General features: G+C 50.4%; 1 protein-coding gene across 1 annotated transcript in view; it reads right to left on the bottom strand.

Moving 5' to 3' along the window:
• Positions 1-225: 225 nt before the first annotated feature.
• The window catches only part of SLC43A2 (solute carrier family 43 member 2), a 49,910-nt gene continuing 22,369 nt past the window's right edge, over positions 226-27,766 (bottom strand). Inside the window, exons 5-13 of the mRNA XM_060259265.1 lie at positions 25,382-25,474; positions 22,207-22,340; positions 21,410-21,612; positions 20,648-20,794; positions 14,482-14,620; positions 12,050-12,179; positions 10,863-10,936; positions 5,469-5,592; positions 226-1,912 (exon numbers count right to left, since the gene is read on the bottom strand). Of these exons, the coding sequence (XP_060115248.1) occupies positions 1,763-1,912; positions 5,469-5,592; positions 10,863-10,936; positions 12,050-12,179; positions 14,482-14,620; positions 20,648-20,794; positions 21,410-21,612; positions 22,207-22,340; positions 25,382-25,474 (1,194 nt within the window). The 3' untranslated portion in view covers positions 226-1,762. The remainder of the gene's footprint in view (positions 1,913-5,468; positions 5,593-10,862; positions 10,937-12,049; positions 12,180-14,481; positions 14,621-20,647; positions 20,795-21,409; positions 21,613-22,206; positions 22,341-25,381; positions 25,475-27,766) is intronic.

Raw genomic sequence — 27,766 nt, forward strand, 5'->3', positions numbered from 1 at the left:
TCAGAGAGAGCTGCAAGTAAAATACAGGCAGGGGGAAGGTGAGAAGGGTTCTCACTGTCAAAGAGTTTTCACAGCTTGTCCACTTGTGAATAAGGTAGAAATTGCAAAGAAACTCCAGCAGCCCGAGAAAACCAACCCCATAGTTTTGTCTCTGGAACGTGTCACACCTTCGGGGCACGGCCACCCTTTATCCCTTTTGTTTGCTACAGAGCAATAAAGCACGCATTGAAAACGCAACACCTGTTTTTTTAAAAAAAATCCCAAATGTGGGCAGACGCTACATTAGAGGTGACAGGAGAACAGACAGGTAACACGTGGCTATCGGACATCGGTTTGCCTTGAGCGACCAAGAGACCAGAATGGTTGTGAGTTACCCATCAGAGGCTGCCCTCCCCACCTGAAACACTAGAGGGCACAGCCGCTCCGGCAGGCTGCTGAGTCACCTTCTCCGGAGCCAGAGAATTGATGGAGCTCTGTCTACACCCCCACTTTTGCCTTTGAATTTCTTGCAGCAGCTGTTCTGGCTTGAGGGTAGGGACGTCCACGTGCACGGAGGAGGAGCCGTGAGCCCCTGCCGCCCATGCCTGCCCTCCCTGCTCTGTGGCGGCTCTTCTTGGTAGACGCTGCTCTTTTCGCCAGGCAAAAAGGTCCCCGCGAGAGAAGGAAACTGGTCAGACTGCCCCTCTGCGCTCCTGCCGCAAGATAGACCGGGGCTTCCCCAGCAGCCTTATTTATTGCTTTTCAAAGCTGGTCACTGGCCGCTCCGTGCAGAGAAACGTGTCCACGTGCCCAGAAGCGGCAGCGACACTGCCCCCCTGGCGAGTCTCCAGTCAGTGCCAGTTCTACACCCAGCCACAGTTGCTCTGGAAGCGTCCAGCCCAGCAGGGTGACCTTGCACGCAGCCACCGTTGGCTCAACACGGACGAGTCCAGTCGGGGTTTCCCAATGTGGGTCTCTTACATTGTCCCCCTTTTTCTTTTCCAGTTTTAAAATCCATCCGGTCGAACATGCACAGCAGATATGTGTTCCTCAACGCTACCGAAATCAGCACCTGGTATGCAGCTCCCCTCCCCAGCCATCCCCTCATTGTTGCTCTGTCTCTCTGGGCCCAAACAAGGAAAGGGGTACACTGGTCAGAGGCATGGGGATGAGTTCCCTTGAGGCAGCAGGCAAGGGGGGAAGGGGAGGCTGTGGGGCCAGGGGATGGGCTTGGCTTCTGCCGCAGGGGGAAGCGCAGACGTTCTCCTCCCTGCCTCGGGACATGAGAGGCTCCTTGCCCACCACCCCGGATTGGCTTTAACACTGAGCTGAAAGAAAGGGTTATGCAGGCCACTGGAGGAACAGCCTTTCCAGGCCTCTGGAAGGGCCCAGCTGGGGGAAGGAAGGACAGAATCCGCCAGCTAGAAGCCAGGCTCTGGGACACAGAGAAAATAGCAAAGGTGATACAAGGCCCTCCTGCAGTCATGTACCCCAGCAAGAAGGGAGAGGGCATTTGGTGAGGATAAAGAGCCAACAGGGCAATCCCACCCACCCCCCGTCAGTGCCTGCTGCCACTCCTGCCTTAAGGGTTTCCATCAGATGCCAGGAAAAGAAAGCTGCGGACATCTCTCTCCCTCCCACCCACCCCGCCTTGGTGGCTTTTAGAAAAGACAGCGTGAGCCATGCGGTGGAGAGGAGAGCTGGACAGGCAGTGGAGTGTCGGAGATGAAACGGGCAGCGAGGGCCGGGGGAGATCGGAAGGCAGCCCCCTGCGTGGTCCCCCCTACACAAAGGCCTCCGGGTTGCTTTTCAGAAAGAGTTTGGCATCGTCCTGCTGCTGCCGCTTCTCCCGTTCCAGACGCCGCTGGTAGCAGATCAAGTAAATCGGCAGGCAGAAGCCGAGCATGCTCAGGCCCAGCAGCCCCACGTTGACCTACGAGACAGGGATAAGCAACATGAGCATGGTGCACGTGGGGCGAGGGACCACAGATCCTCCCTCACAGACCAGGCTGGCCTGGTTAGGGTTGCCAAGTCTTACCTGGCTCTGGGAGGTAAGAGGTTTTTTTTACCCGATTGCCAGAGCGTTGCACACTCAACACGCCTGGCGTGATAACGTCGCTTGTGGGTGATGTCATCGTGCCAGGCATGTGGTGGTGTGGCAGAGCTCTGGGGGGGAGGGGCAGGACCGGCCTGTTGTGGGGTGGCAGGTCGAAGGCCCCAAAAGCAGGAGAAACCTGCTGAGTTCCCGCCGGGGGAGGGGGGGCAGGGTTTCTCCTGCTTTTGGAGCCTTGTCCAGAGAGGCCTCTTCTCCATCTGGGTGAATTTCCCCTGCATGCATACGTGAGGGCTGCCTTATAGTGAAGCAGTCTGTCAAAGTCAGTACTGTCTACTCGAGACTGGCAGTGCCTCTGCAGGGTTTCGGGAGGAGGTCTTTCTCATCAGCTGCTGCCTGGCTCCTTTCAACCAGAGATGCCAAGGATTGGACCCGTAACTTCCTGCGTGTCGAGCAGATGCTCTGCTCTGAGCCTCCCCTTAAGAATGTATAGCAGGGGTGGCCAATGGTAGCTCTCCAGATGTTTTTTGCCTACAACTCCCATCAGCCCCAGCCAGCATGGCCAATAGCTGGGGCTGATGTGAGTTGTAGGCAAAAACATCTGCAGAGCTACCGCTGGCCACCCCTGATGTATAGGAAGCTGCCTTATTCTGAATCAGGCCCTTTGTCCATCAAGGCCAATAGTGTCTCCTCAGACTGGCAGCAACCCTCTGGTGTCTGAGGCCTTTTACATGTGAAGCTGCCTAATACTAAAGCAGATGGTTGTTCCATCAAGGTCAGCAGGGCTTTTTTTGTAGCAGGAACTCCTTTGCATATTAGGCCGCCCCCACCCCGATGTAGCCAATCCTCCAAGAGCTTACAGGGCTTAGTCCAGGGCCTACTGTAAGTTCCAGGAGGATTGGCTACATCAGGGGGTGTGTAGGCTATATGCAAAGGAGCTCCTGCTACAAAAAAAAAGCCCTGTCAGTACAATCTACTTTGACTGTGGCTGTCCAGGGTATCAGGCAGAGGTCTTTCGCATCACCTTCCACCTGATCCTTTTAGCTGGAGACACCAGGGACTGGAGGGTCCTCTACTGAGCCGCAGCCCCTCCTCCGCTACACCTGGAGACAAGGAAGGGGAGGGGCTGCAACAGTCTCCTGGCTCTCACTATGGGCTTAGCTGAAGAAGACCAGAATGGAGGTTTAATGCTGACAACGGGCCCGTGGGAAAGGAGGGAGCAGAATGATAAATGGGAACATGTTTGAGACAGTCATTTTCAAGAGCCGCATCATTTCCAAAGCAGTGTGCCGTTGCAGATTTGCAGGGGAAATGAAGTCGTTGAGGCAAAGTGAAGCAGCATCTCTCTCCCCATTTGCTTAGAAAACGGGGTGGGGGGAGACAGCTGTTCCCAGAATGCTCTTCCGACAGCATCAGCTCAGGATTCCCAGTGCTCAGGGCAGTTTTCTGGTAAGCCAGCAGATGCTGGGCCCTGTTGGAAGAGCCGAATCCTCTTCTCCCCTGCCCTGCTACTGAAGGGGCAGCTTTTCCTGTTCTCCCTAAAGCCCCCGGAACCCAACAGAAAGGAGCAGTCCCAAGAAGCAGCTCTGCGGCGCTGCTGACTTGCCATGCCGAGAGCTCCCCAACCACGGAGGGAGCGCTCCGCATCCGTCTCAACAGGGGGTGCCTTTCCCAAAGGCCACCACTTGAAAAGCAGGGAAAGGACCCCTGCACAGTTCTCTTTGAAAACTATCCCAGATCTTCAACTGATTCAAAATGCCATGGCCAGGGGGCAAAGGACACGGGTTTTATTGTCCTAGAAAGACCACCTCCCCCCATCCTTCCTGTCCAGCCCGCCAGCTACGATCCCCCTCGCAAGCCCTGCTTCTCTGCGCCTCCCCTCCTTCAGAGCTGAAGTGCAGACTCTAAGCTGCAGAGTCTTGTGAGCAAAAATTCTACTTTGTGAGCTACTGGTATTAAAGTTGTGAGCTACTGCAGGGGTGGCCAATGGTAGCTCTCCAGATGTTTTCTGCCTACAACTCCCATCAGCCCCAGCCAGCATGGCCAATGGCTGGGGCTGATGGGAGTTACAGGCAAAAAAACATCTGAAGAGCTACCGTTGGCCACCCCTGAGCTACTGCGTAAAGTATTGTGCTCCTCCTGAGCTAAGACAAAAACCTGTGAGCTGGAGACTAAAAATCTTTGAGCTGGCTCACGCTAACTCAGCTTAGAGGGAACATTGACAGCTACCAGAACTAGAGGTTTTCAATGATGTGGTCGTGCCTGCGGAACTCCCTTTCCCTTGAGGCTCATTCTCTAAGTGCCAGGTCCAACTATTTCTCTGGAAGTGTTTCATCTTATTTAGAAGATATTGGATTAATATCCCGCCCTCCACTCCGAAGAGTCTCAGAGCGGCTCACAACCTCCTTTCCCTTCCTCCCCCACAACAGACACCCTGTGAGGTGGGTGGGGCTGGAGAGGGCTCTCACAGCAGCTGCTCTTTCAAGGACAACCTCTGCGAGAGCTATGGCTGGCCCAAGGCCATTCCAGCAGCTGCAAGTGGAGGAGCGGAGAATCAAACCCGGTTCTCCCAGATAAGAGTCCGCACACTTAACCACTACACCAAACTGGTGTTTCATGGGCTGCTGCTAGCTTTGGGGTTTCACATCTTGTTCTAATATTGGTCGTTTCTGTGCCTGCTGAATATGTATTCAGATCACAGAAGCTAATCAGGGTCAGTGCTTGGATGGGAGACCTCCAAGGAAAACTCTGCAGATGCAGGCAATGGCAGACCACCTCTGCTTCTTCTTCCTTTCCTTGAAAGCCCCTTACTGGGGTCACCGTAAGTCAGTTGTGATCGACAGCACAGACCTCGAGTAGGGCTCTGGTGCCACACTTAGAAAATGTAGTGATGTAATTCACGTGTGCATTCTCAGTCTGGTTTCTTTTGACCTCTGGTAAGCCAGAGAGACTGGGAATACGAGCTCAGCAAAGGGGGTGGGAGAGAACTGCTTGACCTCCCCCCCCCCCCCCGCTTGTCTTAAAACTCCCCTCCCCCCTTCTAGCCTTCACAGCTTTTCAGCCTAAGGGTATCAACCTCCCCCCCTCCCCTCTTGGAGGAGAAGGAAACCTGGGATTGGGAAGTTTAGGATAAAAAGGACCAGCTGGGAAAGGGTTAACCTCCCCCCCCCACTCCTCCACTCAAACGTAATACCGTACCTTCCAAAGATGCTTTTGGAGGAAAGATGCTTGCTACTGCAGGTCCCCTCTTCCGCAACTATGAAGCATCCAGCTCTCTGTCTGGCCCACATTTTGAACCTCAGAATACACCACAGACCTTGTTCAGAACAATACCCTGCGCCAATGAGTTCCACAAGCCATTTCTATCCTTAACCTCCACTGGCTATCTTCTCCTTCCTGCACTGGAAGTTGCCATTATAGCCAAAGGGCTGCTTACCCAGAGCGGATCTCCTTCCAGGGGTCCCATCATCACCAGAAACAGGGGCTGCTGGAGAAGAGCAAAGAGGGCGCTCACCAGAGACTGTAACCCCGTTAAGCTGCCGAACTGCGTCGAGGGATACCTGTTCCAAACAAGAAGGAGACTCGTTAGCCGATCTGTACATCCACACCACGCTCTCTGCAGCTGCTTGCCGGGTGACTCCTTCAGTCTCTTATGCTGGATGGAGATTAGGGTTGCCGGCTCCAAGTAGTAACGACCAGTGGGGCACACAGTGTAGATGTAGAACTAATAGAAAATGCTGCAGGAAATAAACTCTCTGGTTTTATACTAATAACTCCAATTATTATAACACTACACAACTTTAGTGTTATAAGCATTTACAAAATGAGACTTTGGTTACAACCTCTATAACAGGGCTGGCCAAACTGCGGCTTGGGAGCCACACACGTTTTGTGTGGCTCTCAAAGCCCACACCACATCGGCCACCTTGGAGAAGGCATTTCTCTCTTTAAATCGCTTCTCCAAGCCAAGCCAGCGGCTTGGAGAATGCATTTAAAGTTGTTTTCTGTCCACCTCTCCTTCCTCTCCCCATCTATTTGCCTTTCTTCCTGCCTTGCGGCTCTCAAACATCTGACATTTATTCTACGTAGCTCTTGCATTAAGCAAGTTTGGCCACCCCTGATCTATAACCTTAATGAGCATCTGTTGGAGTATGAGAATTATGAGATGATGGTCTTGTGTGTGTGTGTGTATAATATATGTGTGTGTGTGTGTGTAAAACCTTTATTCTCAATTGAAATTGCTTTTATTTGCAGGTGAAAATATTTTGTAAATGCATATAACACTTCAGTTGTGTAATGATATAAAATCAGAGTTGTTAATATAAAACCAGAGGTTATTTTATGCAGTATTTTCTATTCTTTCTACTGACCTCGAAGTGGTGGGTGGAGAGTTCCTGGGATTACAACAGATCTCCAGACAACAGAGATCAGTTCCCACGGAGAAAATGGCCACTTCAAAAGGTGGACTCTGTGGACTCCATTGATGTCCCCTCCTCTCTGCAAACCCCACCTTCCTTAGGACCTGCCCCCCAAAACTCCAGGAATTTTCCAGCCCGGAACTGGCAGCCACAATAGGGATCCACCCCTTTCTTTCTGGAAAGCTCTTTGATTGGTCCAGTTCATAACTCAAGACGAGACCTGGTGGGTCCATCTAAAGGGGGCGCAGCCTTCTGCTCCCAACGAAGCCCACAAGCAGAACAGCAACTGGTATTCACAGGTACACTGCTTGTGAACCTGGAAGTTTCATTAACCAGACTAGCTAAACTGGCTGCCGATATAACAATTATCAGTTTATTCAGCTGATTCCTTTTGAAAACCACCTAAAACCACTGTGGCAAATTTCCCCAAGCCGAATATGTGCTGAAGTCAAATTCACAGAGCTTAACATCTTTGTCTCAAGCAGCCCCAGCTAGTTAATCATTTCCGTCCTGTGCAGATACCACTGGAGTCCCTCTAGGGTAAAGAGATCAGGAAGGAATGAAGACGGATTATATCTGCCCCACTCTGGATCAAGCCACAGAGTTTTTTGGTTTTGCACTCAGTTTGCGTTCAGTTACTCAGCAAAAAGCAAGACAAAAATATTTTAAAATCCAGTCGTTTTTGCAAAATGTAGCTGGGGCTTTTTTTCCCAGGAGGAAAACAGAAGGGGTCTTTCCTTTCCACTATTTTCTTACTGCAAGGAGCCACACACACCCAGCTGCTTGAGCCCCTGAGAAAACACCTTTCCTCCCAGAAAAAGGAGCCCAACTGATTGTACTCTTAAAAAAATAGTATTCTAGAATAACATTTAAAATTCCTCGGGAGTCCAGTCTTCACTCATAAGAATGTAAGCGAAGCCATGCTGGATCAGGCCAATGGCCCATTCCATCCAACACACAGTGGCCCAAAACCAGTGACATCAGAAGGTCCCACCAGCAGGGCCAGACTCCAGAAGCCCACCCACTGTGCCCCCTCCCCCGCCAAGCACCAAGAATGCAGAACATCACTGTCGCAGATAGAAGTTCCATCTACACCTTGCGGCTAACAGCCACTGATGAACCTCTGCTCAGTGAGTTTATCCGTTCCCTCTTGGAAGCTTTCTATGCTTGTAGCCACACTACCACTTCCTGCAACAGTGAATTCCACATGTTAATAACTCTTTGGGTGAAGAAGTCCTTCCTTTCATCTGTTTTAAGCCTGCTGCTCATTAATTTCATGGAATGCCCACAAGTTCTTGTATTGTGGGAAAGGGAGAAAAGGATTTCTTTCTCGGCCTTCTCTATCCCAAGCACTCAGCCTCCTTTAGATTAAGCCTTCAGTAGAGATTAACTCTACATCTGTTTTAACAACCACAAGGACTAGTAGTAGCAGATCCAGGTTTTGTGGGGTGCTGGGCAGAGAGAGAATGCTTGCAGCCCTGTTTCCCTGCTCACACCCCTTGCCTCTCCCACTCACCCCTGCGCCCTTCCCCAATGGCCTGTCCAAATGTCCTTCCCTGCCAGCTCACTCCCTTGCAAGCTCTCCAGCCACCCACTCTTTCAGCTGCATATGCCACATTTGTGCACTTTTCCTAATGGTGTGGGGGTGACAGGAGGTCATTTGGGTGGGCCCCGCTGGAAGCTCTGGACCCCAGCGGCTGGCATTCTGACACCAGCCCCGACTAGAAGCTTGACAAATCGTGCGTGCGCATCGGGATCTAAAGACATGATGACCCATTTCTACAGAGATGTTCCTATCCCACACTTGGCAATCCAGGTCAGCGGCACCCACCCCTGATTGAGCTGTCAAAACACGAGGGAGGAGTCCCACACAAAACATTCCAAGCCTTCCCATTGTAACCCTAGAGGTAAAACAACAACACGGGCAAAGAAACCGGCAGTGGTGCCCATCAGTCAAGTCCCAGGGCAGGTTTGTTTACACCCCTCTTCTGGCCTGCTTCGGCACAAAGACAATCCTCTGGAATTCCTCTGGACTCTCATTGCTGCTGCAAATAAAGAGGCATTCATAGCAGCAATGAAGCATTCAGAGAGTAGATTTTGCCATACTTTCCTAGCATCAGCACTCCCCACCCCACAAGAACAGAGGGCTTTTTTAAAAGAAGAAGCAATTGCTAGATCACTATGGCACCCTGGCAACCCATTACCCCCATTCCTCCCATGGGGTAAAACTTGATTGTTCTTTAACGCCATCTGAAATTGGTTTGAAGTTGTTTTAAATTGCTTTGCTTTTAACCAGGGCTTTTAACCAAAGCCCAGCAGGACCTCATTTGCATATTAGGCCATACCCCCTGACATCAAGCATTCCTGGTCAAAAAATAAGCTGCTTTTAGCTGTTTTACTGATTCATGAACATGTTCTCATATTGTCGTTCACCGCCCTGAGCCTTGTGCGTATAGGAAAGAGTGGTCTAAAAGACTAATTTATAAATAAATAGCTCCCAGCTTTCAGTTTCTAAAACAACTCTCCAGCCCATTTTGTTCCTGTTATAAGGAAAAGGTACTGGCTGCACATTTCCCCTTTTAGCTCTGCAAGAAAAGGGCCAAAGACTTGATTTTTTAAAGAATAAGCTGAAGAACCAGCAAACTTTGGCGATAATACACTGTTATAACACAGTATCAAATCAGGAATTGGTAGAGTGAGCCCCGTGGTGCAGAGTGGTAAGCTGCAGTTCTGCAGTCCAAGCTCTGCTCACAACCTGAGTTCAACGCTGATGGAAGCTGGGTTCAGGTAGCCGGCTGAAGGTTTACTCAGCCTTCCATCCTTCTGAGGTCGGTAAAAGGAGTACCCAGCTTGCTGGGGGGAAAGTGTAGATGACTGGGGAAGGCAATGGCAAACCACCCCGTAAAAAGTCTGCCATGAAAATGTCGTGATGTGACGTCATCACAGAGTCGGAAATAGTTCCTCCAAGGTGGGTAGGGATCATGGGCATGGGGAATGATGCAAGGAGAAAAGCACTGACATGGGTCCCACCCATCCAAGTATCATCCATAGACTGTGATCTTTCCAAAAAGATAATGCCAAACAAAGTCAGAGAGGTAACTACGCAATTTGGAGTGGGGGAAATAGAAACAGGGCAGACGTTGTATGAATGGTTCTGAAAATGCTGCCACTATAAAGAAGCCAAAGTAGAGCAAAATATCTGCACGGATACACCTGTGTTCACTTCACTAACTCTTGAGGATTCGGTTACCTGTCAGTCTGCTTAAGATCAGAGAGGGGCTGCAATTCTAAACACCATAAAATCAAGGCACACAGAGGAAACAGGTATGGGTGTACCTTTCCCACCTCTGACCTCTACTCCAACGGCGGCTGGCATACAAACATGCCCTGGAATGTTTGGAAATGCAGAATTCCCACTCATGCAGATGGAACCTGCGTCACTGTGGGATGGAACTCTGTGCTCATGAGCCGGCAGTGGTGTGTAGGTGGGGCCGTGCACTTGCGCCCACTTCTCCCTTCATGTATGTTGATTCCGGCACAAGTCATGCCGTCTGTAGAGGCGACAGCCTCCAACGCCGAGGCCTGCACCCAAGGCTTGCTCAGCTTAGAAAGCCCCAGCCAAGGGAGAGCTTCCCTTGCAAAGGACAAACACGCTCCCCTGCGCACGTCACTGATTGCAAAGTGCTGAATGCTAAGAGATCGGCAATGGAAAACAAGCGCCTGGGAAACCAGCTCAGAGTGGGTTTGTTCCCTCGCCATTGTGCAATGATTAATTGGGCTCTGACAAACAAACGCTGGAACCAGATCAAAGCCTCCATTGATCCGATTGATAGGCGTCCTTGCAAACAAAGTGCTGCTCCCTTCCAGCATGCTGCAACAGAGCGAAGCTACCGCTAGCTCGCAAGTACGCACCGATTGGTGTTACACACACACACACACAACGTTGAAAAGTTGTAGCGACGTTCCAAGAGGGGGGAAGCAAAACTGGCAGGTTAGGACACCGAAAGATACTTTTGGCCCAAGAATGATACTCCTGGCCAAAAAGGACTCTGGAGAAAGAACAGTGTCTCATTGACCCATTCAGAACAAGGGCAGAGCCCGTCCTTAGGACACTGTTTTGCTCTGCGATGGAACGCAGCGGCTGCGGCTGGAGCAGATGCCGAGGAGATAAGAGCCAGCGGGTCACGTCAACCGCCCGCCTCTTCAGCAACGCCCAGGAAAAGTGGGCCAGCCTCCAGGACCCACGGCTATCCTCATTCCAGGTGGGGGAAAGGGGGGGAAAAAACATGACCCAGAAACGGGGAAAATATTTGCATCCCCAATTGGGAGCAACGGTGCAGCTGGCAGCGAGCCACCCACACCCCCGACGCACACAACCAAGCAGCAGCCCACAGCTCCCCTGCGAGGCTTACACAGCTGCGTAGAGGCCGCCCATCGCCGAATGGATGAATCCTCTGACGATCGTGTGCAGGATGAAGGAAAGGATCTGGAAGAGAAGGAGAGAGGACCCTCAGCGGGTAGCCTGAGACGGGCTCGCAAAGCGGCTTGTGCAACCTGTCTGTCCGCATCAGATTACCGCCCCCCCCCCAACCATCACCTCCTCCCCAAGGGGTTCAAAGCACTGTGACACAGGTGAGGAACCTCCCCATTCTCCCCGGAACCAGCCAAGCAAGTGGCTCTTCCCAGTGACAGGGGCAGCACAGAGCACAAGCCAAGACCTCCGGAGCCACCGAACATCACAAGGAAAAAGCAGGCACTGGAATCAGGGCTTGCCTTTGTGTCCTGCTAGAAACGGGGGGGCCCTGCCTCCACCTCTCCCCCCCCCCACAGAAGCTCACAGCAATACAACACAGCCAGGGAACAGGGTTGCCAACTCCAGGTTGGGCAATCCCTGGGGGTTTTGTAGGTGGAACTTGAGGAGGGCGGGGTTTGCAGAGGGGAGGGGCTTCAATGGGGCCTAACGCCACAGAGTCCACCATCCAAAACAGCTATTTTCTCCACAGAATGGATCTTGGCCATCCGGAGACCAACTGTAACAGTGGGAAATCTCCAGGGGCCCCCTGGAGCCTGGCAACCCTACGAGGAGCCTCCCTATTCACCCCCGGCAGTGGCCGGCAGGTGGTTCCTCCCCGTGACAGGAGCTTCTCAGAGCACAGGCCACGGAACCTTGGAAGAAGCCGGAATCGGAGGACAGGCCTTGCCTTTGTACCCTGCTAGGAACAGGGTTGTGGCAAGACTGGTGTTTAGGCAGGCAGGGTGTTTTTTGTACAGACTGCCAAGCAGCAATGCCCCATCAGCTGAAAAGCAAGGCCGTGGCGAGCCGCAGACCAGAACTTGCCCTCCAGAGAGAGTCACTGCGCAAGGGGCGAACACTAGTCAGCCACAAGGAGGTGGTGGGCTCTCCTTCCTTGGAGCTTTTTAAACAGAGGCTAGATGGCCATCCGACAGCAATGAAGATCCTGTGAATTTAGGGGGAGGCATTTGTGAGTTTCCTGCATTGTGCAGGGGGTTGGACTAGAGATGACCCCGGAGGTCCCTTCCGACTCCATGGCTGCTTCCCCAACTGCTTCCCCATGGCTGCTTCCCCAATGCTACTCACTTGCAAAGGCAGGTTGGGGATCAGGCAGGTGATGCCGAATGCCACCAGCAACAGGTTGGTGAAAGCAAAGGCCCTCGTAGCATTGATCACCTTCTGGATCTGCCGGTCCCGAGGCTTCTTTTTGTCACCCCTAGGAAGAGAAGCAAGATCACAGTCACCACATTGGACTTTTGGGGGTCAGCTGCAGCAGCCCACCTCACCAGAAAGGAAGGACCCCTGCCTCCCAGAGCCAAAGTACCTGTCTACACCCTCCAGCCTTCTCCAGACTGTTAATTGTTCGGGGATAAGTTGATGATATTGGATTTATATCCCACTCTCAACTCTGAATCTCAGAGTGGCTCACAATCTCCTTTACCTCCTTCCCCCATAACAGACACCCTGTGAGGTGGGCGGGGCTGAGAGAGCTCTCCCAGAAGCTGTCCTTTCAAGGACAACCTCTGCCAGAGCTATGGCTGACCCAAGGCCATTCCAGCGGGTGCAAATGGAGGAGCGGGGAATCAAACCCGGTTCTCCCAGATAAGAGCCCACACACCTAAACACTACACCAAACTGGCTCACATAAAGGACAACTTGGGCCCTCCCCGGATCGTCGCTCCGTGATGATCCTCATTCCCAGAAAAGGATTATTGCAACCGGCTGCAATTCGTTCCCGGAGTCATTCTGCCCAAGCCCTAAAAGCCACAGTAAGACTCTCCCAACCACAGGCTCTCCTTGTTTCTAGGTCAACAGGGCAAGAGCACGCCCTTGCCTCTGCAGGAAACCTCGACACAGTGACCTGATGCTGCCTCCATTCTCCCACTTCTAGTTAGACTAGACTTTTGTGCGAACCTGCTCTCGGGAGTTATTTGCCCTGCGAGCGCTTTTCTTCTGCAGGGCAAGGTTCTTGCTCTGGGTGGATGTGGGGGAAGGGGGGGGGGAAGGAAAATAGCTGCTGGACAGCTCTACCTTGGCCTTCTTCCTCTTTCCCCTACAGTTCTAGGACTGAAAGAAGTCATGATTATTTTTAGATTCCTCTAGCTAGAAGGACACCCTGACTTGGATGGCCCAGGCTAGCCTGATCCCATCAAGTCTTGGAAGCTAAGCTAGTCCCTGGAAGGGAGACCACCAAGGAAGCCCAGGGCTTCTACGCAGAGGGAGGCAATGGCAAACCACCTCTTTGTTGTCTTGAAAAGTCAATGGCACTTTACATGTAAAGAAGAGCAGTCAGCTATATCAGATCTGCTGGATGTTTTAACACTGAATGCAAGGGGATTTGGGAGGGAAACGGTTAAGAGCGATGTTCCCCCTAAGCCGAGCGTGAGCTAGCTCACAGTTTTTTTAGCCTCCGGCTCACACATTTTTGTCTCAGCTCAGGAAGAATGGCCCTAGAGCGAACTAATTTATGCAGCAGCTCACAACTTCAATGCCAGTAGCTCACAAAGTAGAATTTTTGCACATAAGACTCCATGGCTCAGAGGGAACTTTGGTTAAGAGAATTCTCTCATGAGGCCCCACCCTCTCATAGGCTAGAAGCTGAACCTCTTTGGCCATTGCTCATTGTATATAGGACCTTTCTTCTTCTCTTTCTTACCTAGGTTGTAGCAAGTTAACCTTTCTGAAGTCAATCTGCTCATAATGTTCATTGTACCTACACAAATATGTCATGTAAAACATGCTCCTGGTTTTGTACGTAAAATTTCTTTCTACCAATGGAGTCAGATCATCTTTGTAATTTGAACAGCATTCCCCGCCCCCCCCCCCCCATTTATCCAAGAAATGTGGAGGATCGGGGATACTGCATAAAGTTTCTGTGCTTCCAAAAGCATATGATTTGATTTGATTTTTTTTACATTTAAAAAGGGGTGGAATTCTAGCAGGAGCTCCTTTGCATATTAGGCCACACACCCCTGATGTAGCCAATCCTTCAAGAGCTTACAAAAAAGAGTCAAAAAAGATCTGCACACTTGCTTGGATGGTTTACTAACAAATTGGGCAAGTTATAGGTAAACTGGACCAAGGAAAAGAGATTTATAAAACAAGGCATGGGGTAGAAACATTTGACAAAGAGCAATATGCAAAGAGCCCCGTGGTGCAGAAGGGTAAAGCTGCAGTACTCTGCTCATGACCTCTGCTCATGACCTGAGTTCGATTCCAGCGGAAGCTGGTTCAGGTAGCCGGCTCCAGGTTGACTCAGCCTTCTATCCTTCCGAGGTTGGTCAAATGAGTTCCCAGCTTGCTGGGGGGAAAGTGGAGATGACTGGGGAAGGCAATGGCAAACCACCCTGTAAAAAGTCTGTCCTGAAAACATTGTGAAAGCAACGCCACCCCAGAGTTGGAAACAACTGGTGCTTGCACAGGGAGCTACCTTTATGTTTTAATATGAAAAGGAGCTCCTGCTAGAATTCCACCCCTGCATTTAACCCAATAAGATCATGCCCAGGTGAGCTACGTACGGAGTAGAGTCCTTGTCCTCTGCCTCTTCTGAGCCGTCCGTGCACTCTTTCAGCTTCCAGTCCATGATGTACCCTATCACGGGAGCCGTCACCAGACAAAGCAGTTGCAGGACCCCGAAGATGGAGGTGTAGAGATTCACTGGAAGGGGACAACAGGTCACCCGTCATTGCCGCTGCAGCCCACCAGGAGAACCCACAGCCTTTCCAAAGAGACCCCTTGCTTAGGAACAGCAACCTTTGTGGCACATAAAGCCCAGGCACCTGCCAAGGATTGCTCACCCACATGATGAATATTCAGAAACAGGCACTAAGGCCACCAGACTTAGGAGAGAGAGCAACCAACCTATTCGGCCAGCACAGCATGGACCCAGGTTATTTCTGAATGTCAGGGCAACCCTCTGACACCAGAGTGCCCTCCTCACTGCAACTGTATCTCAGGGCTTTTTTTGTAGTAGGAATTTATTTGCATATTAGGCCACACACCCCTGATGTAGCCAAGAGCTTACAGGGCTCTTCTTACAGGGCCTACTGTAAGCTCCAGGAGGATTGTCTACATCAGTGGGGTGTGGCCTATTAGGCAAAGGAGTTCCTGCTACAAAAAAAGCCCTGGTATCTCTACTGATTGCTTTCCCCCTCTGGTCAAGTAAATGCAGCCCTTCCCTCCCAACCAGTCCCCTCCATTTGTTGAGCAGACTGGAGGCCAGTTCAGGAATTCCTCGCCCAAACAGAGGAGCATCCCTGCACTCCTGGGCTGCTCTTGTCAAACAGATGGCACCGTACCCAGTTTTTGCCCCACAGCGAAGAAGAACTGAAGCACAGTCGATGCTGGAAACCACAGCTCAGCATTAGAGCAAGGAACTGGCGGGTGGCATTTTTCCTTATGGATACCCTCTCATTCACCTGTCCTACATCCCGGTCCCTGAAAGCTTTGCAGATAACCCCTCAACAGAGTCCTCCTCTAGGTACAGCTAAGGGAGATGGAAGGGGATCTCCATGCCTGGATCTCCACGCTTGTTTGCATGGTTTACTAGCAAATTGGGTAAGTTATAGGCAAAGTGGACCAAGGAGTAGAGATTTAGAAAACGAGGCATGGGGTAGAGAGAGTTGACAGAGCATTTTTTCCCCTCCCTCTCCCAAAATACTAGAATTCGAGGGCATCAAATGAAGCTGATCAGCAGGGGGGTTCAGGATGGACAAAAGGAAATACTCCTTGACGCAAAGTAGGAGTCGAATAGCACCTTTCAGGCCAACAAAGTTTTATTAAGAATGGAAGCTTTCATATGCATGCATACTTTTTCAGCTGAGGGGATGGGGTACAGTGAGCTGAAATACATATAGCTGGTGGGCTGAGCTTACGTTCTGAATAAAACTTTGTTGGTCTTAAAGGCGCTACTTGACTTATTTTGTTCTACTGCTTCAGACCAACACAGCTGCCCACCTGGATCTATCTCCTTGACGCAGGGAGTGATTCAAATGTGGAATTCACTGCCGGAGGATGTAAGGAGGGCCACAAGAATATACAGCTTTAAAAGGGGGTTAGATTCATGGAGGAGAGGCCTCTCTGTGGCTACTGCATGTACTCCAGTTCTCTTTCACCATGGAACAAAGACTGGGTAGGGTGCTATCAATGGTGTGTTTACTGGGTTAACAAGGGCATGGTGACCAAAGGGAACCTAGTCCACAGTCGAAGGCAGGAGGCAACATCAAGGGGAAGGCCTCGGCCTCTGCCCTGTTGTTGGCTATCCACGGGTGCTGGCTGGCCACTGTGTGAGACAAGATGCTGGACTCGATGGACTACTGGTCTGATCCACCAGGGCTCTTCTTAAGTTCTTATGAGCAGTGTGGGATGAAGGTGCGGAAAACCCTCCCACACAAGCCCCATTTTTCCTGATGCAAATCACACACGCAGCCAATATTCACATTGTGTGTGTGGGGGGGAGATAAAGAGGCATGATGGATGAGGAATTAGCAATTACCAACAACAGCTATCTAATTACTTTTTATTTAAGCAATCTGATTCCATCCTGTCTATCTTGGCCCTAAACCGGTGCCCAATGAAAAGCAGAGCCCAGGCAGCCCAACTTCTCAGTGGTTAAGAGTATCAGACCAGTATTTGAGAGACCTGAGTTCGAATCCCCCACTCTGCCCTGGAAGCTCTATGGGTGACCTCGGGCCAGTTATACTCTTTCCACCTAATCAACCTGAAGAGTCATTGTGAAGACAAAATGAAGGAGAGGAGAATGACATAAAGTAATTTGGATCCCCAATAGAGGAGAAAGGCGGGGTGCAAATGGATTAATAAATACAGACCCAATGGGCTGCTTGCATCCTGGATGGGAAACCTAAATTTCCAAAGAAAGCAAAAATTGGGACACCAGAAGCAGCAGCAGTCGGGTTAGAACTGATAGAAGTACTTCTTCACCCAAAGAGTGATTAACATGTGGAATTCACTGCCACAGGAGGTGGTGGCAGGTACAAGCATAGACAGCTTCTAGAGGGGACTGGATAAGCATACGGAGCAGAGGTCCATCAGTGGCTGTTAGCCATAGCATATTGTTGGAACTCTCTGTCTGGGGCAGTGATGCTCTGTATTCTTGGTGCTGGGGGGGGGACCACAGTGAGAGGGCTTCTAACCCCACTGGTGGACCTCCTGATGGCACTTGGGTTTTTTCGCCACTATATGACACGGAGTGTTGGACTGGATGGGCCATTGGCCTGATCCAACATGGCTTCTCTTATGTTCACCCGGAGAGCGCTAGAAACCCAAAGGCGGCAAAGAACAGGCAGGGGAGGGCCCCGGCAAGACAGAAGGGCCACCCTCGCTGTCTCCCCTTCGCCTTCCGAGTTGGTCAGAAGAGCTCACAAGAATCCCCTGCCTTAGCAGTTCAGAGCCTGACTCAGTCTCAGCCCCCCCTCACCACCACCACCTCCCCGTTGTTTTCATGACTGTGTCTCTTCCCTGATCTGCTGCACAGATTCCAGATTTAACAAGCCCAGACTGGATCTGACTACGCAAGAGACAAATGGGTTTCGCCTCGGTTGCCTTTTGCAAAACAACCGGCTCATGTAATCTCTTCTCCCTTTCCTGGCTGGCAGCTTGCCAAGTGGCTATAAATACAGGCTGGGAGCCACAGGCAGCACAAAGCGCCACCGGGAAGCAGAGGGGGCTGTTCTCTCTCTCTCTCTCTCTCTCTCTGCTTGGCCTCCAGTAACCGGGAACCTTGAGAGCCAGCTGTTTCCCCCACCCCACCCCCTCACACAACCCCCTTCACATCAAGCCAGTTTCCCTAAGGCAGACACTGCAGATAGTTCAAGGGGAGCCCAGCTCCGAGATCACAACGCTAGCGTTATGTAGCCTGGAAGCGCCGCTAGAAACCAGGAGTGGCCACCTTACGGTTGCCAATCCCCAGGTAGGGGCAGGGGATCCCCCGGTTTGGAGGGGCCCCCCCCCGCTTCAGGGTCATCAGAAAGCGGGGGGAGGGGAGGGAAATGTCTGCTGGGAACTCTATTATTCCCGATGGAGACTTATTCCCATAGAAAATAATGGAGAATTGATCCGGGGGTATCTGGGGCTCGGGAGAGGGGCTATTTTTTGAGGGAGAGGCACCGAATTTCAGTATAGCATCCAGTGCTTCTCCCCAAAATACCCCCCAAGTTTCAAAAAGATTGAACCAGGGGGTCCAATTCTATGAACCCCCAAAGAAGGTGCCCCTATCCTTCATTATTTCCTATGGAAGGAAGGCATTTAAAAGCTGTGCGGTCCTTTTAAATGTGATGGCCAGAACTCCCTTTGGAGTTCAATTATGCTCGTCACACCCTTGCTCCTGGCTCCACCCCCAAAGTCCCCAGATATTTCTTCAATTGGACTTGGCAACCCTAGGCCACCTCTGTGTTTGGACAGTCCAGCCGCCTCCCAGCTCTTCCAAGCCACCCACAAGAACGTAAGAGAAGCCATGTTGGATCAGGCCAATGGCCCATCCAGTCCAACACTCTGTGTCACACAGTGGCCAAAAAAGTTATATATGGACCTCAGCTCCATATTTTTATCTAACCCCCTCTTGAAGCTGGCTATGCTTGTAGCCGCCACCACCTCCTGTGGCAGTGAATTCCACATGTTAATCACCCTTTGGGTGAAGTACTTCCTTTTATCCATTTTAACCCGACTGCTCAGCAATTTCATCGAATACCCAGAAGTTCTTGTATTGTGAGAAAGGGAGAAAAGTACTTCTTTCTCCGCTTTCTCCATCCCATGCATTATCTTGCAAACCTCTATCATGTCACCCCGCAGTCGACATTTCTCCAAGCTAAATAGCCCCAAACGTTTCAACCTTTCTTCATAGGGAAAGTGTTCCAACCCTCTAAGTGTTCCAAGGCTGCTGAAGGAATGGGTTCCTCTGCGTACATCAACACTCATTAAGGGCATTTGCTTTGCTGCTCACACCCCCTTTTCAGAGAGCCTGAAGTTAATGTCGCCTGCATGATGCAAACTGCACAGTGTGACTGAATCTTTCCCTTATGAGCACATTTGGTGAACGGCTTCCCCCCACCACAACAGAGCGCACAGGACAGACAGCCGCTCATAATCATCTGACGAAGCGCTAAAATTAAAACAGCCCTTTCAAAAATATAATAAATCAAATTGAAAAAACGGCACAGCCACTCAGAGGGGAGGGGGAGGAAACAGAAGTGAACAGCCCGTAATCCAGGTTCAGCCCAGGTTGAAAGGAACTGAAATGGCATCATCGTGACCTGGCACTGGTAGGCTCACAAAGAGGGAGCCAAAACCTCCCAGGGCACAGAGGCCCGGGGTCTGGGTGCCAACACAGAAAAGGGGGTTGGTCGGTTGACCTCTGTCCAAGCATGGGAGTCATCTGTCTAGCATATTTTTATCTGTCCCTTCCTCCGCAAAGCTGAAGACAGCACACACCCCGTTTTCCCTTCCCAACTTTTATCTTCACAACAATCCTGTGAAGTAGGATACTTTAACACAGGGACTGTTTTCCATCCCCACCTCCCCATGTCAAGAGTATGTTCCCCAAAGAGTGCTACACTATGCAGAGAACAATTTACTGGTGATCCTCAGTCCAAAAGATGTCCAGCGGTCCTTGACCAGGGCCAGGGCCTTTTCTGCCTTGGCTCCCAACCTGGAGGAATTCTCTGCTGAATAACAGCTGAATAATGCAGTTCCGCAGGGCTTGCAAGGCAGAGATGTTCCGCCAGGTGTTTGGTTGAGGACAGCGACAGGTACCATCCTTCAGGCACTCTCTACCCCTTCTCCTTTCTGCATCTTCTCCACCTCCCCTGCCAGGCAGCAACAGAATTCGGAAACTGAAACATTAGCACCATCTGAGAATGTTTTGTCTCTGTAGTTAACTTGTTTTACTATCTATGAATGTTTTTACTGTCATGTTGTTCACTGCCCTGAACCTTGTGGATTCAGGGAAGGACAGTCTATAAATTTAAGTTATAAATAAATAAATGCATATATATCGCTTTTCTCCCAAGTCAAGACTTGAAACAACTCAGGACACCGTCCTCCTCTCCTCCATTTTCCTACAACCATTAGGGCTTTTTTTTTTTTAAGCAGCAATGCACAAGAATGCAGTTCCAGCTGGCTTGGAATCCAGGGATGTGGCCTAGTTTGCAAATGAGTTCCTGCTATTTTTTTCCCTACATAAAAGCTCTGCAAAACAATGATGGTATCAGGGGGTGTGGTCTAATAACCAAATTAGTTCCTGTTGGGCTTTTCTGTAACCCCCCCCGGGACAACAACCCTGTGGGGTTGGTCAGGCTGAGTTTGTGATGGGCCCAAAGTAACCCATCTGTGACAGAAGTGGGGATTCAAACCCAGGATCCTCATCCCACACTCTATTCACTGCCGTGCCGGCTCTCATCAACTGTCATGTGGAAGCAGCCTGGAAGAGAAGCCAGCAGCCAAACTGTCACATCTGCAACTGAACAGGAGACATGGTGCGCACAAAAGAGACAGCCATGGAGGAAAATTCATGCCGGGTAAAGCCAGCAATGTGGCAAATTCTTCCAGCCTAAGAATCTTGCCCAGCATTTTGCAGCTGGCCACGAGCAAGATGGCTTTCCTCTGGTGCTTTTCATCGCCTGAGACCGTTGGCCAACATGACAAAGAAGGGGAAGGAAGCAAGATACTCACCTGTCCCCAAATCACCATCCACCATGAAATACAGGATGTTGTTCATGGCTCCCATGTAGAAGATGAGCCGCAGCTGGGTCATGCACATGGTGATCAGGCTGAGCAGCAGGATGGGGCTGAAGACGCTGTGCATAAAAGAGGGGGTGGCTGCCAGGGAAGGTGGGAGGAGGAGAAAAGTCAGCCATCAGGACCTCTCTAGGACGGGCTTCCCCAACGTTCCCCTACTTTGAATTTCTATTGCTATTGGACTCAAACTTCTATGAACTTTAATTTATTATGAGTCCAATAGCAGTAGAAATTCAAAGCTGAATTTCTTTTTCAGCGATTCCATTTTTGAACTATAACACTGCATTGGTTTTTTTGCACTAGCACTTTATTGCACTGTATCAAACTGTAGTGAGGAAAGAATTCAGCTTTAAATTTCTACTGATATTGGACTTGAACTTCTATGAATTTTAAGGGATTTACTATAATTCTGATATAATTTTGTGTTCTACTAATCAGTTCACGGTCTATTATTGCTATTTTATTTACCATTTCCATGTACCTCTCCGTTGTTTTAACTTCCAGGTGGGAGCTGAAGATTCCCTGGAATTATAACTGGTATCCGGGCAGCAGAGAAATTCCTCTGGAGAAAATGGCTGCTTCGGAAGTTGGTCTCCATGGAATCACAGCCACTGAAGACCCTCCCCAGGCTCCACCCGCCCAAAATCTCCAGGAATTTCCCAACCCAGTGTTGGCAACCCCAACCCTGAGCAGCACCTGCCATGTCCGGCTGGCACTTCACTTCCAGGTCCACGGTTGAAAGACACAGCTTGTTTCCATCCTGCAAGGCGGCCATCTCCTTGTTGTTCTTCATCGAGCCGCCCACACTGAGGCGGCGGCCTACGGTCGTCACTTGCTTGTAGAACTGCTTCCCAGTGATCTTGTGGTCAAATCCCAGCCAGCTGAACTTGATCTTCACCCTGATCAGCAGAAGCGAGGAGGGAGGCATGGATGAGCGCCACTTGACTCAACCTGGCCTGGCCTCTGGTTTTACAACTGGTGGAAAGACAGCCTTGGCCACTTAGTGGAAAGTGGCAGAGGAAGGAGTCATAAATCAAACAGGGCTGACCCATGCCCCTTCAGAGCCAAGTCACACTGGGAAGGTCTCCGGCAGGGCTTTTTTTGTAGCAGGAACTCCTTCGCATATTAGGCCACACACCCCTGATGTAGCCAATCCTCCAAGAGTTTACAGGGCCTGCTGTAAGCTCCAGGAGGATTGGCTGCAGCAGGGTTGTGTGTGGCCTAATATGCAAAGGAGGGCATCGTCTGCTTAGGGTCCTCCAAAACCTGAAACCTGTCTCGGACTGAAACAAAGCTTTGCAAGAGATGGACCGGGCTTCCGTTCTTTTCGACAGGACTTGTGCAGAAGACATTCCAAGGAGAATTGTGCCTCATGGGTTCCGCCAAGGGTTATGCTTGGAAGCGCTGTGCATTATGAGCTCCCCCCTCCTCCAAGCCAGCATCCCTCCCAGAGAATCCCATTCCAGGGACCCTTTGCTCCCAGGGGGACTCACGTGTAGTCCATGTCTTCGGGGCCTGGGAAAGGCTCAAGCGGCCAGTTGAAGAAGCAGTTGAAGAAGACCAGTCCTGCACAGGCGGCCCAGACCAGTAGGATGAGGATGAAAGAGACCCCAAAGTCATAGATCACCTGGAAAGCAAGAAGAAGGACTGCCTGTTACCAGCCAGGTCACAAAAGGGGGCCAAAAAAGGCAAACCGGCTCTGGCATTGGGAGTCCAAGATTCAAAAGATGCCACAAGACTCTCTACAGCAGAGGGAGGGACAGGTCTCGGGGCCTGCTCATCTGCAACTGGACCAGACTTTCCAGCCAGAGAACAAGGATCCACCTAATTATTTCTTTAATTCATTTACATCCTACCTTCCCCCCACCCACCCAACGGGGACTCAAAAGCATCTTACAACATTCCCTTTTTCTCCATTTTATCCTCGCAACAACGCTGAGAGGAAGGGTCAAGCTGAGAGTGCACGACTGGCCCAACAAAAGCCAGCAAGCCGCCAACAAGTGAGAATTCAAACCTGGGTCTCACAAGTGCTCGCTCAACACACTTTACCACACCACACTGACTCTCTGCCTAGCATTTGCCCAGAGGCAATTCCACCAGCCAACAAACTCTTCGCCTCCTACCCTTGTCGGCTGTCGTTTTGAAAACCACTGAGCATTCCAGAGAAATGCACATTTTAACAGGATGCTAGGAATGTTAGGAATGGGGGAATGCTAGGAATGGGGGCGTCTACGACTCTGTGTCCCGTGGCAGCAAATTCCACAAACTGGAGTGGCCGTTGCCGTCAATGGCTTTAAAAAAGAAACAAGCCCACCAGAAGAGAACCTCCTTGTTCAGAGGCCATGTATGAATGCCAGGTGCTGGGCAACCAAGAGAATGAGCCGGGGCCTTTGATGCCTTCTGTGGGCCCCTGGCAGGCTACTGGTGGCACCGGAATGCTGATCTAGATGAATTCCTTCGGGGCTCTTCCAGGGAATCTCACTTTCCCAAGCAGGGTGTGGCGACTCTTACACAAACAATTTGGGGCTGCCACCTCCGCCGGTTCTTGGACAGCCACTTTAGCTGATGCAGAAATGCTGGTGGTTGCATCAATCTGGCACCGATCAGTCCAGGGTCAGAGATACAGGCTGTGAGCAGACTTCTTTTAGGACCCTGCAGGGCATGGGAATCAGTGACTGGTGTATACACACACGCACACCCCCTGAGCCAGTTTGGTGTAGTGGTTAAGTGCGAGGACTCTTATCTGGGAGAACCGGGTTTGATTCCCCGCTCCTCCACTTGCAGCTGCTGCAATGGCCTCGGGTCAGCCGTAGCTCTCGCAGGAGTTGTCCTTGAAAGGGCAGCTTCTGGGAGAGCTCTCAGCCCCACCTACCTCACAGGGTGTCTGTTGTGGGGGGAGAAGATAAAGGAGATTGTGAGCCGCTCTGAGACTCTGATTCAGGGAGAAGGGCGGGGTATAAATCTACAATCTTCTTCTTTCCATATTAAAAATGCCCTACAAGATATATTTTGTTTAGAGCAGGGACAGCAGATTGGCAATGTTTGCAGATCATTTTCCCCAGCAAGAATTTCCTCCAGTGGCTCAAATTATAGCCCGGTGGCTGGGAGACTGAGAGGTGGGCCAAGGACATCGCTGGTGCCTATCTGACTTTGCCACAGACCCAGCAGGTAGCCTGAGGCAAACCATTTTTTCCCAAAGGAGAATAAGGCCAAGTGGGGTGGAATTCTAGCAGGAGCTCCTTTGCATATTAGGCCACACACCCCTGATGCAGCCAATCCTCCAAGAGCTTATAAAAAGAGTCTTGTAAGCTCTTGGAGCATTGGCTGCATCAGGGGTGTGTGGCCTAATATGAGGAGCTCATTCTAGAATTCCACCCTTGATTCCACCTCCCATGGCAGCCAGGTGGGGTGGCACTCACCAATACCCACTCAAAATTCAAGATGTACCTGCAGCCCCAATAATATTGGGAACCCCTGTGCTGGGCAGATACACCGGAGGGTGCAGTTGAACAGGAAAGCAAAGGAGCCATAGGATAGCGCAGGGGTAGCCAATGGTAGCTCTCCAGATGTTTTTTGCCTACAACTCCCATCAGCCCCAGCCATCAGCCATGCTGGCTGGGGCTGATGGGAGTTGTAGGCAGAAAACATCTGGAGAGCTATCGTTGGCCACCCCTGGGATAGCTGTATGGTTTTACACTGAGGAAATACAGCTGCATTACTCCCCCACACTTAATGGAGTGCTAACACCCCATACAAATCCTGCAGCCTTCTAACCCCACAGTAAGATCCTAAGCAAGTCTGTCTCATGAATAAGTCCCAGTTTGTGCCATTGGACACTGCAGTATCTTCCATTACTTTGTGATCTTGTCCCTTCTTTACAGCCACAGGAGATTTCAAAAGGATCATTTTCTGGGGTAATTTAAAGTGACAGGGCAGTCAGAAAGGGGAGGGGATAGCACCACCCCAACCATGCCTCTCTTCGGTCATGACAGCGGCATAATTGCAGCACTATGGTCGCAAATACAGAACAGATCTGGGGAAAGGGAGGGGGGCAGCAAGGATAACAGTGACCTCTTGGCAGCCTGGATTCTTTGTAAGAAATACTTACATGCAAAAGGTTATAGCCCAGAAACAAAAAAGTCTGGAACTGCTAAACAGCTGCCTATCCATTAAGGCCAAGTAGAAACAAATTGGTGCTTTTTATTTCTTTGATTATCATCTTATGTTCTTAATGTCTGTTAATAAATCTAATTTCTGGGTTTAGGAAGTCTGCATGTTCCAAGCTGGGAGCGGATTCTAACTTTTCACCCCACGTTAATTGCCTTCGTCCTTCCAGCCCAGCCATTAAGAAAGGAAGCCGCTTCTCTGGCCAAGGCTTTCAGGCGTGCAGTAGTGGGCTGGGAAAGCGACAAATCATTGCCACCGTTCGTTTTCTGAACTAAGTACCGACTCCTAAGAAAAGAAAGGCCGGATTTGTAGTGTGTTTCAGGGCATTTTTAACCATCATAGTAAACCCCCATCCAATCCCATCTATCCTGTCCCCCTGGCTGCTGGAGCTATGGCGAGCAGCAAGGTTGCTCTGACTTCCCCCACAAAAACCACACGTCCTTTCATGCTCTTCCAAGCAAAAGCAGCAGCACAGGGCATATAATGTTCCATCCCACCTACCTTGATTCCGGGGAAAGTAACTGCCGAAGAAGCGTAAGAGCCAATCATGAGAGCGATGAAGGTGGAGCGAAGGTCACCAAACATGTTGGGCAGCTGAGAAGGAACAAAGGATGGAGAGAGCGATTAGAAGAGGGCTGTGGAAAGGGAAAAGGAGCAAGAGGAAGGTGTGTGTATGGAGGGGGGTGCTGATTCATATGCCCCATTCAACAGTATGTGTGCCAGATCGGCTGGAGGCCTTTGAATTGCACACTGTTCAAGCCCGAAGGCAGACTGTTGGCTTTCCCAGAGAGTTTCAAGAGTGGCTGCTGTTTCTGGAGGCCCAGATGCATCTCTTTCCCAATTGTAACGCTGGCCAAAGGCTTCTGGTCCACCCCAGGTAAGACCAGAAATGACTCCAGGACAAAAGAAACGTGTTTCCATCTGGAAAGCTCAGGTCACTTTCAGTGCTTGGGCCGGAGGCAACAGCTTTCCAGAAACTGGGAACCGACACACATACAAAATCTCGCAAGGCAAAACCAGGAGTGAAGCATCCTTCAGACTCAAAGAGGGTCCCTCTGAGGCAATGGGCTGAGCTGATCAGCTGGGTTGTCAGACAGAGCTTGATTAACAATTAGGCCAAGTAGGCACTGGTCTATGGGCCCCCACACCTTTAGGGGCCCTGGACTGGCTTTCCCCCCAGTTTTCCCCCTGCTTGCAACCTTCCCAGCCTGCACAAGCAAGCAGCAACTGAGCTGCTCTTTGCTTGACTTGCCTGGTGTAGCTGCTGCTGGCGTTGTCGCCACGTTTGCCTCTCCTCTGCCTCTCCTCCAAAGCAGCTTAGTAAAAGGGGCTATTAAGAAGGTGCCTGCAGGCTGCAGCAGGGGCCATGGGAGGTGGGGTGGGTGCTCAGACTCTGAGATAATTTGTGAGGGGGCCCCCCAAAATTCCTACCTTAACTGAAAAGAGACACGTACTAAGACTATCTGAGAATAACCCTGAGAGAAAAGGATTTTAGTCTGATTTCAGTCTTGACTGAACAGTCTGAATTCAGCATTAGCTGAGAGCACAGACAGAGAACTGGGGGAAAGTTTGGCAAGGAAGTTTGGGTAGTACAGGAGACTCCCATTTTGGCCAAAGGAAATGGAATAGATATTTTAGAGAGATACCCAGTCAATCAAAGAGAGTTATCTCTGAAGAGTACAGAATTCCCTGGTTTGGTGTGATTAGAAAGTGCCTGTGCTAAGGTCTTCTGACTTCTGAGAAAAACTCAAGAATACTGGTGTTCCAAGAGAAAAGTTTTGGGTACTGAGAAGAGAGTTCCAGCCTTCTGGGCACCAAAAGAGTCAGTGATTACTCAAATAAGGTGTATTAGAATGTTTGGGGAAAACACTGGAACAAAAGCCTCTCTATATAAAGATCTAAGTAACTGTGAATAATTTAAGAACCTCTCATTAGCCAGATATAGAAGAACAAAAGTCTGTGCTTGTAACTAGGTTTACCTCAGTAATTTCACCCCTGATTTCACCTGACCTTTCCTCTCAATGTTAAATAAAACCATTGTTGTTTTTGAATTTTAAAGCCTCTCAAGTGCTATTCTCAAGAGTTTAACTTCAAGGGCAATCCTATCTCTTCCCTCAGGTTCCTGGGCTAAGCAAACAGGCAAAATATACTTTACTGACAGGGTGGGTCAGCCAAAGTTTCTTCAGGGGAGAAGAAAACATATTACCAGGGCTGCTCAATTAATGAAAGGATAGAGAAATGGAGGGAAAATTTTGCCTCTAAAGGAGGTAAGTAGAAGGAGTGCATCATACCCCAGCCTCAATGCCCTACAGCCTCCAAAAGGACACAGCTAACCCAGAAATAGTCTCAGAATCCCTGGTCGGGAGTGTGAGGGAGGCTGCCCAGGCTACCACAGGCCAGAGCCGTGCAGAGCCCAAGTCTACTTCCATTTCTGCGGCAGGCAAGGATACCCATTTGGCTTGTTCATTCTGCAACAGCTACACATAACAGGACTGGCCCACGCGCCTAGGGCAACAAAAGAATGATTATGGACCTTTTAAAGTTGCCCTTACTGTGCAGATAAAACTATCATGCTGTGATGCGAAACCAATACACCAACCACTTATGCTTAAAAATCTGAGCCGAAAGAGCACCTTCTCAGCAGGTCAGTCTAGATGTTCTCAGGAGATCTTGAGTGGTGGCAGCTAGTTACCAGAGTACTTGCCAGGGAATTCTTGGTCTAAGGGAGTTTCCCAGCAAGGAAAGTCACCATTTTCCCCCTTCCTACCATAATCATTTATGCTGGTGTAGAAATACATCCACACAAATCCCAAGTTCCAATTTGAAGAGAACCTTTCAGGAAAGATTGTACAGAAAAGAGATATAGGAAAATGGGCAACAAAGTAG

This window comes from Heteronotia binoei, chromosome 18 (genome assembly GCF_032191835.1).
Source record: "Heteronotia binoei isolate CCM8104 ecotype False Entrance Well chromosome 18, APGP_CSIRO_Hbin_v1, whole genome shotgun sequence".
In the NCBI taxonomy this organism is placed as follows: Eukaryota; Metazoa; Chordata; class Lepidosauria; order Squamata; family Gekkonidae; genus Heteronotia; species Heteronotia binoei.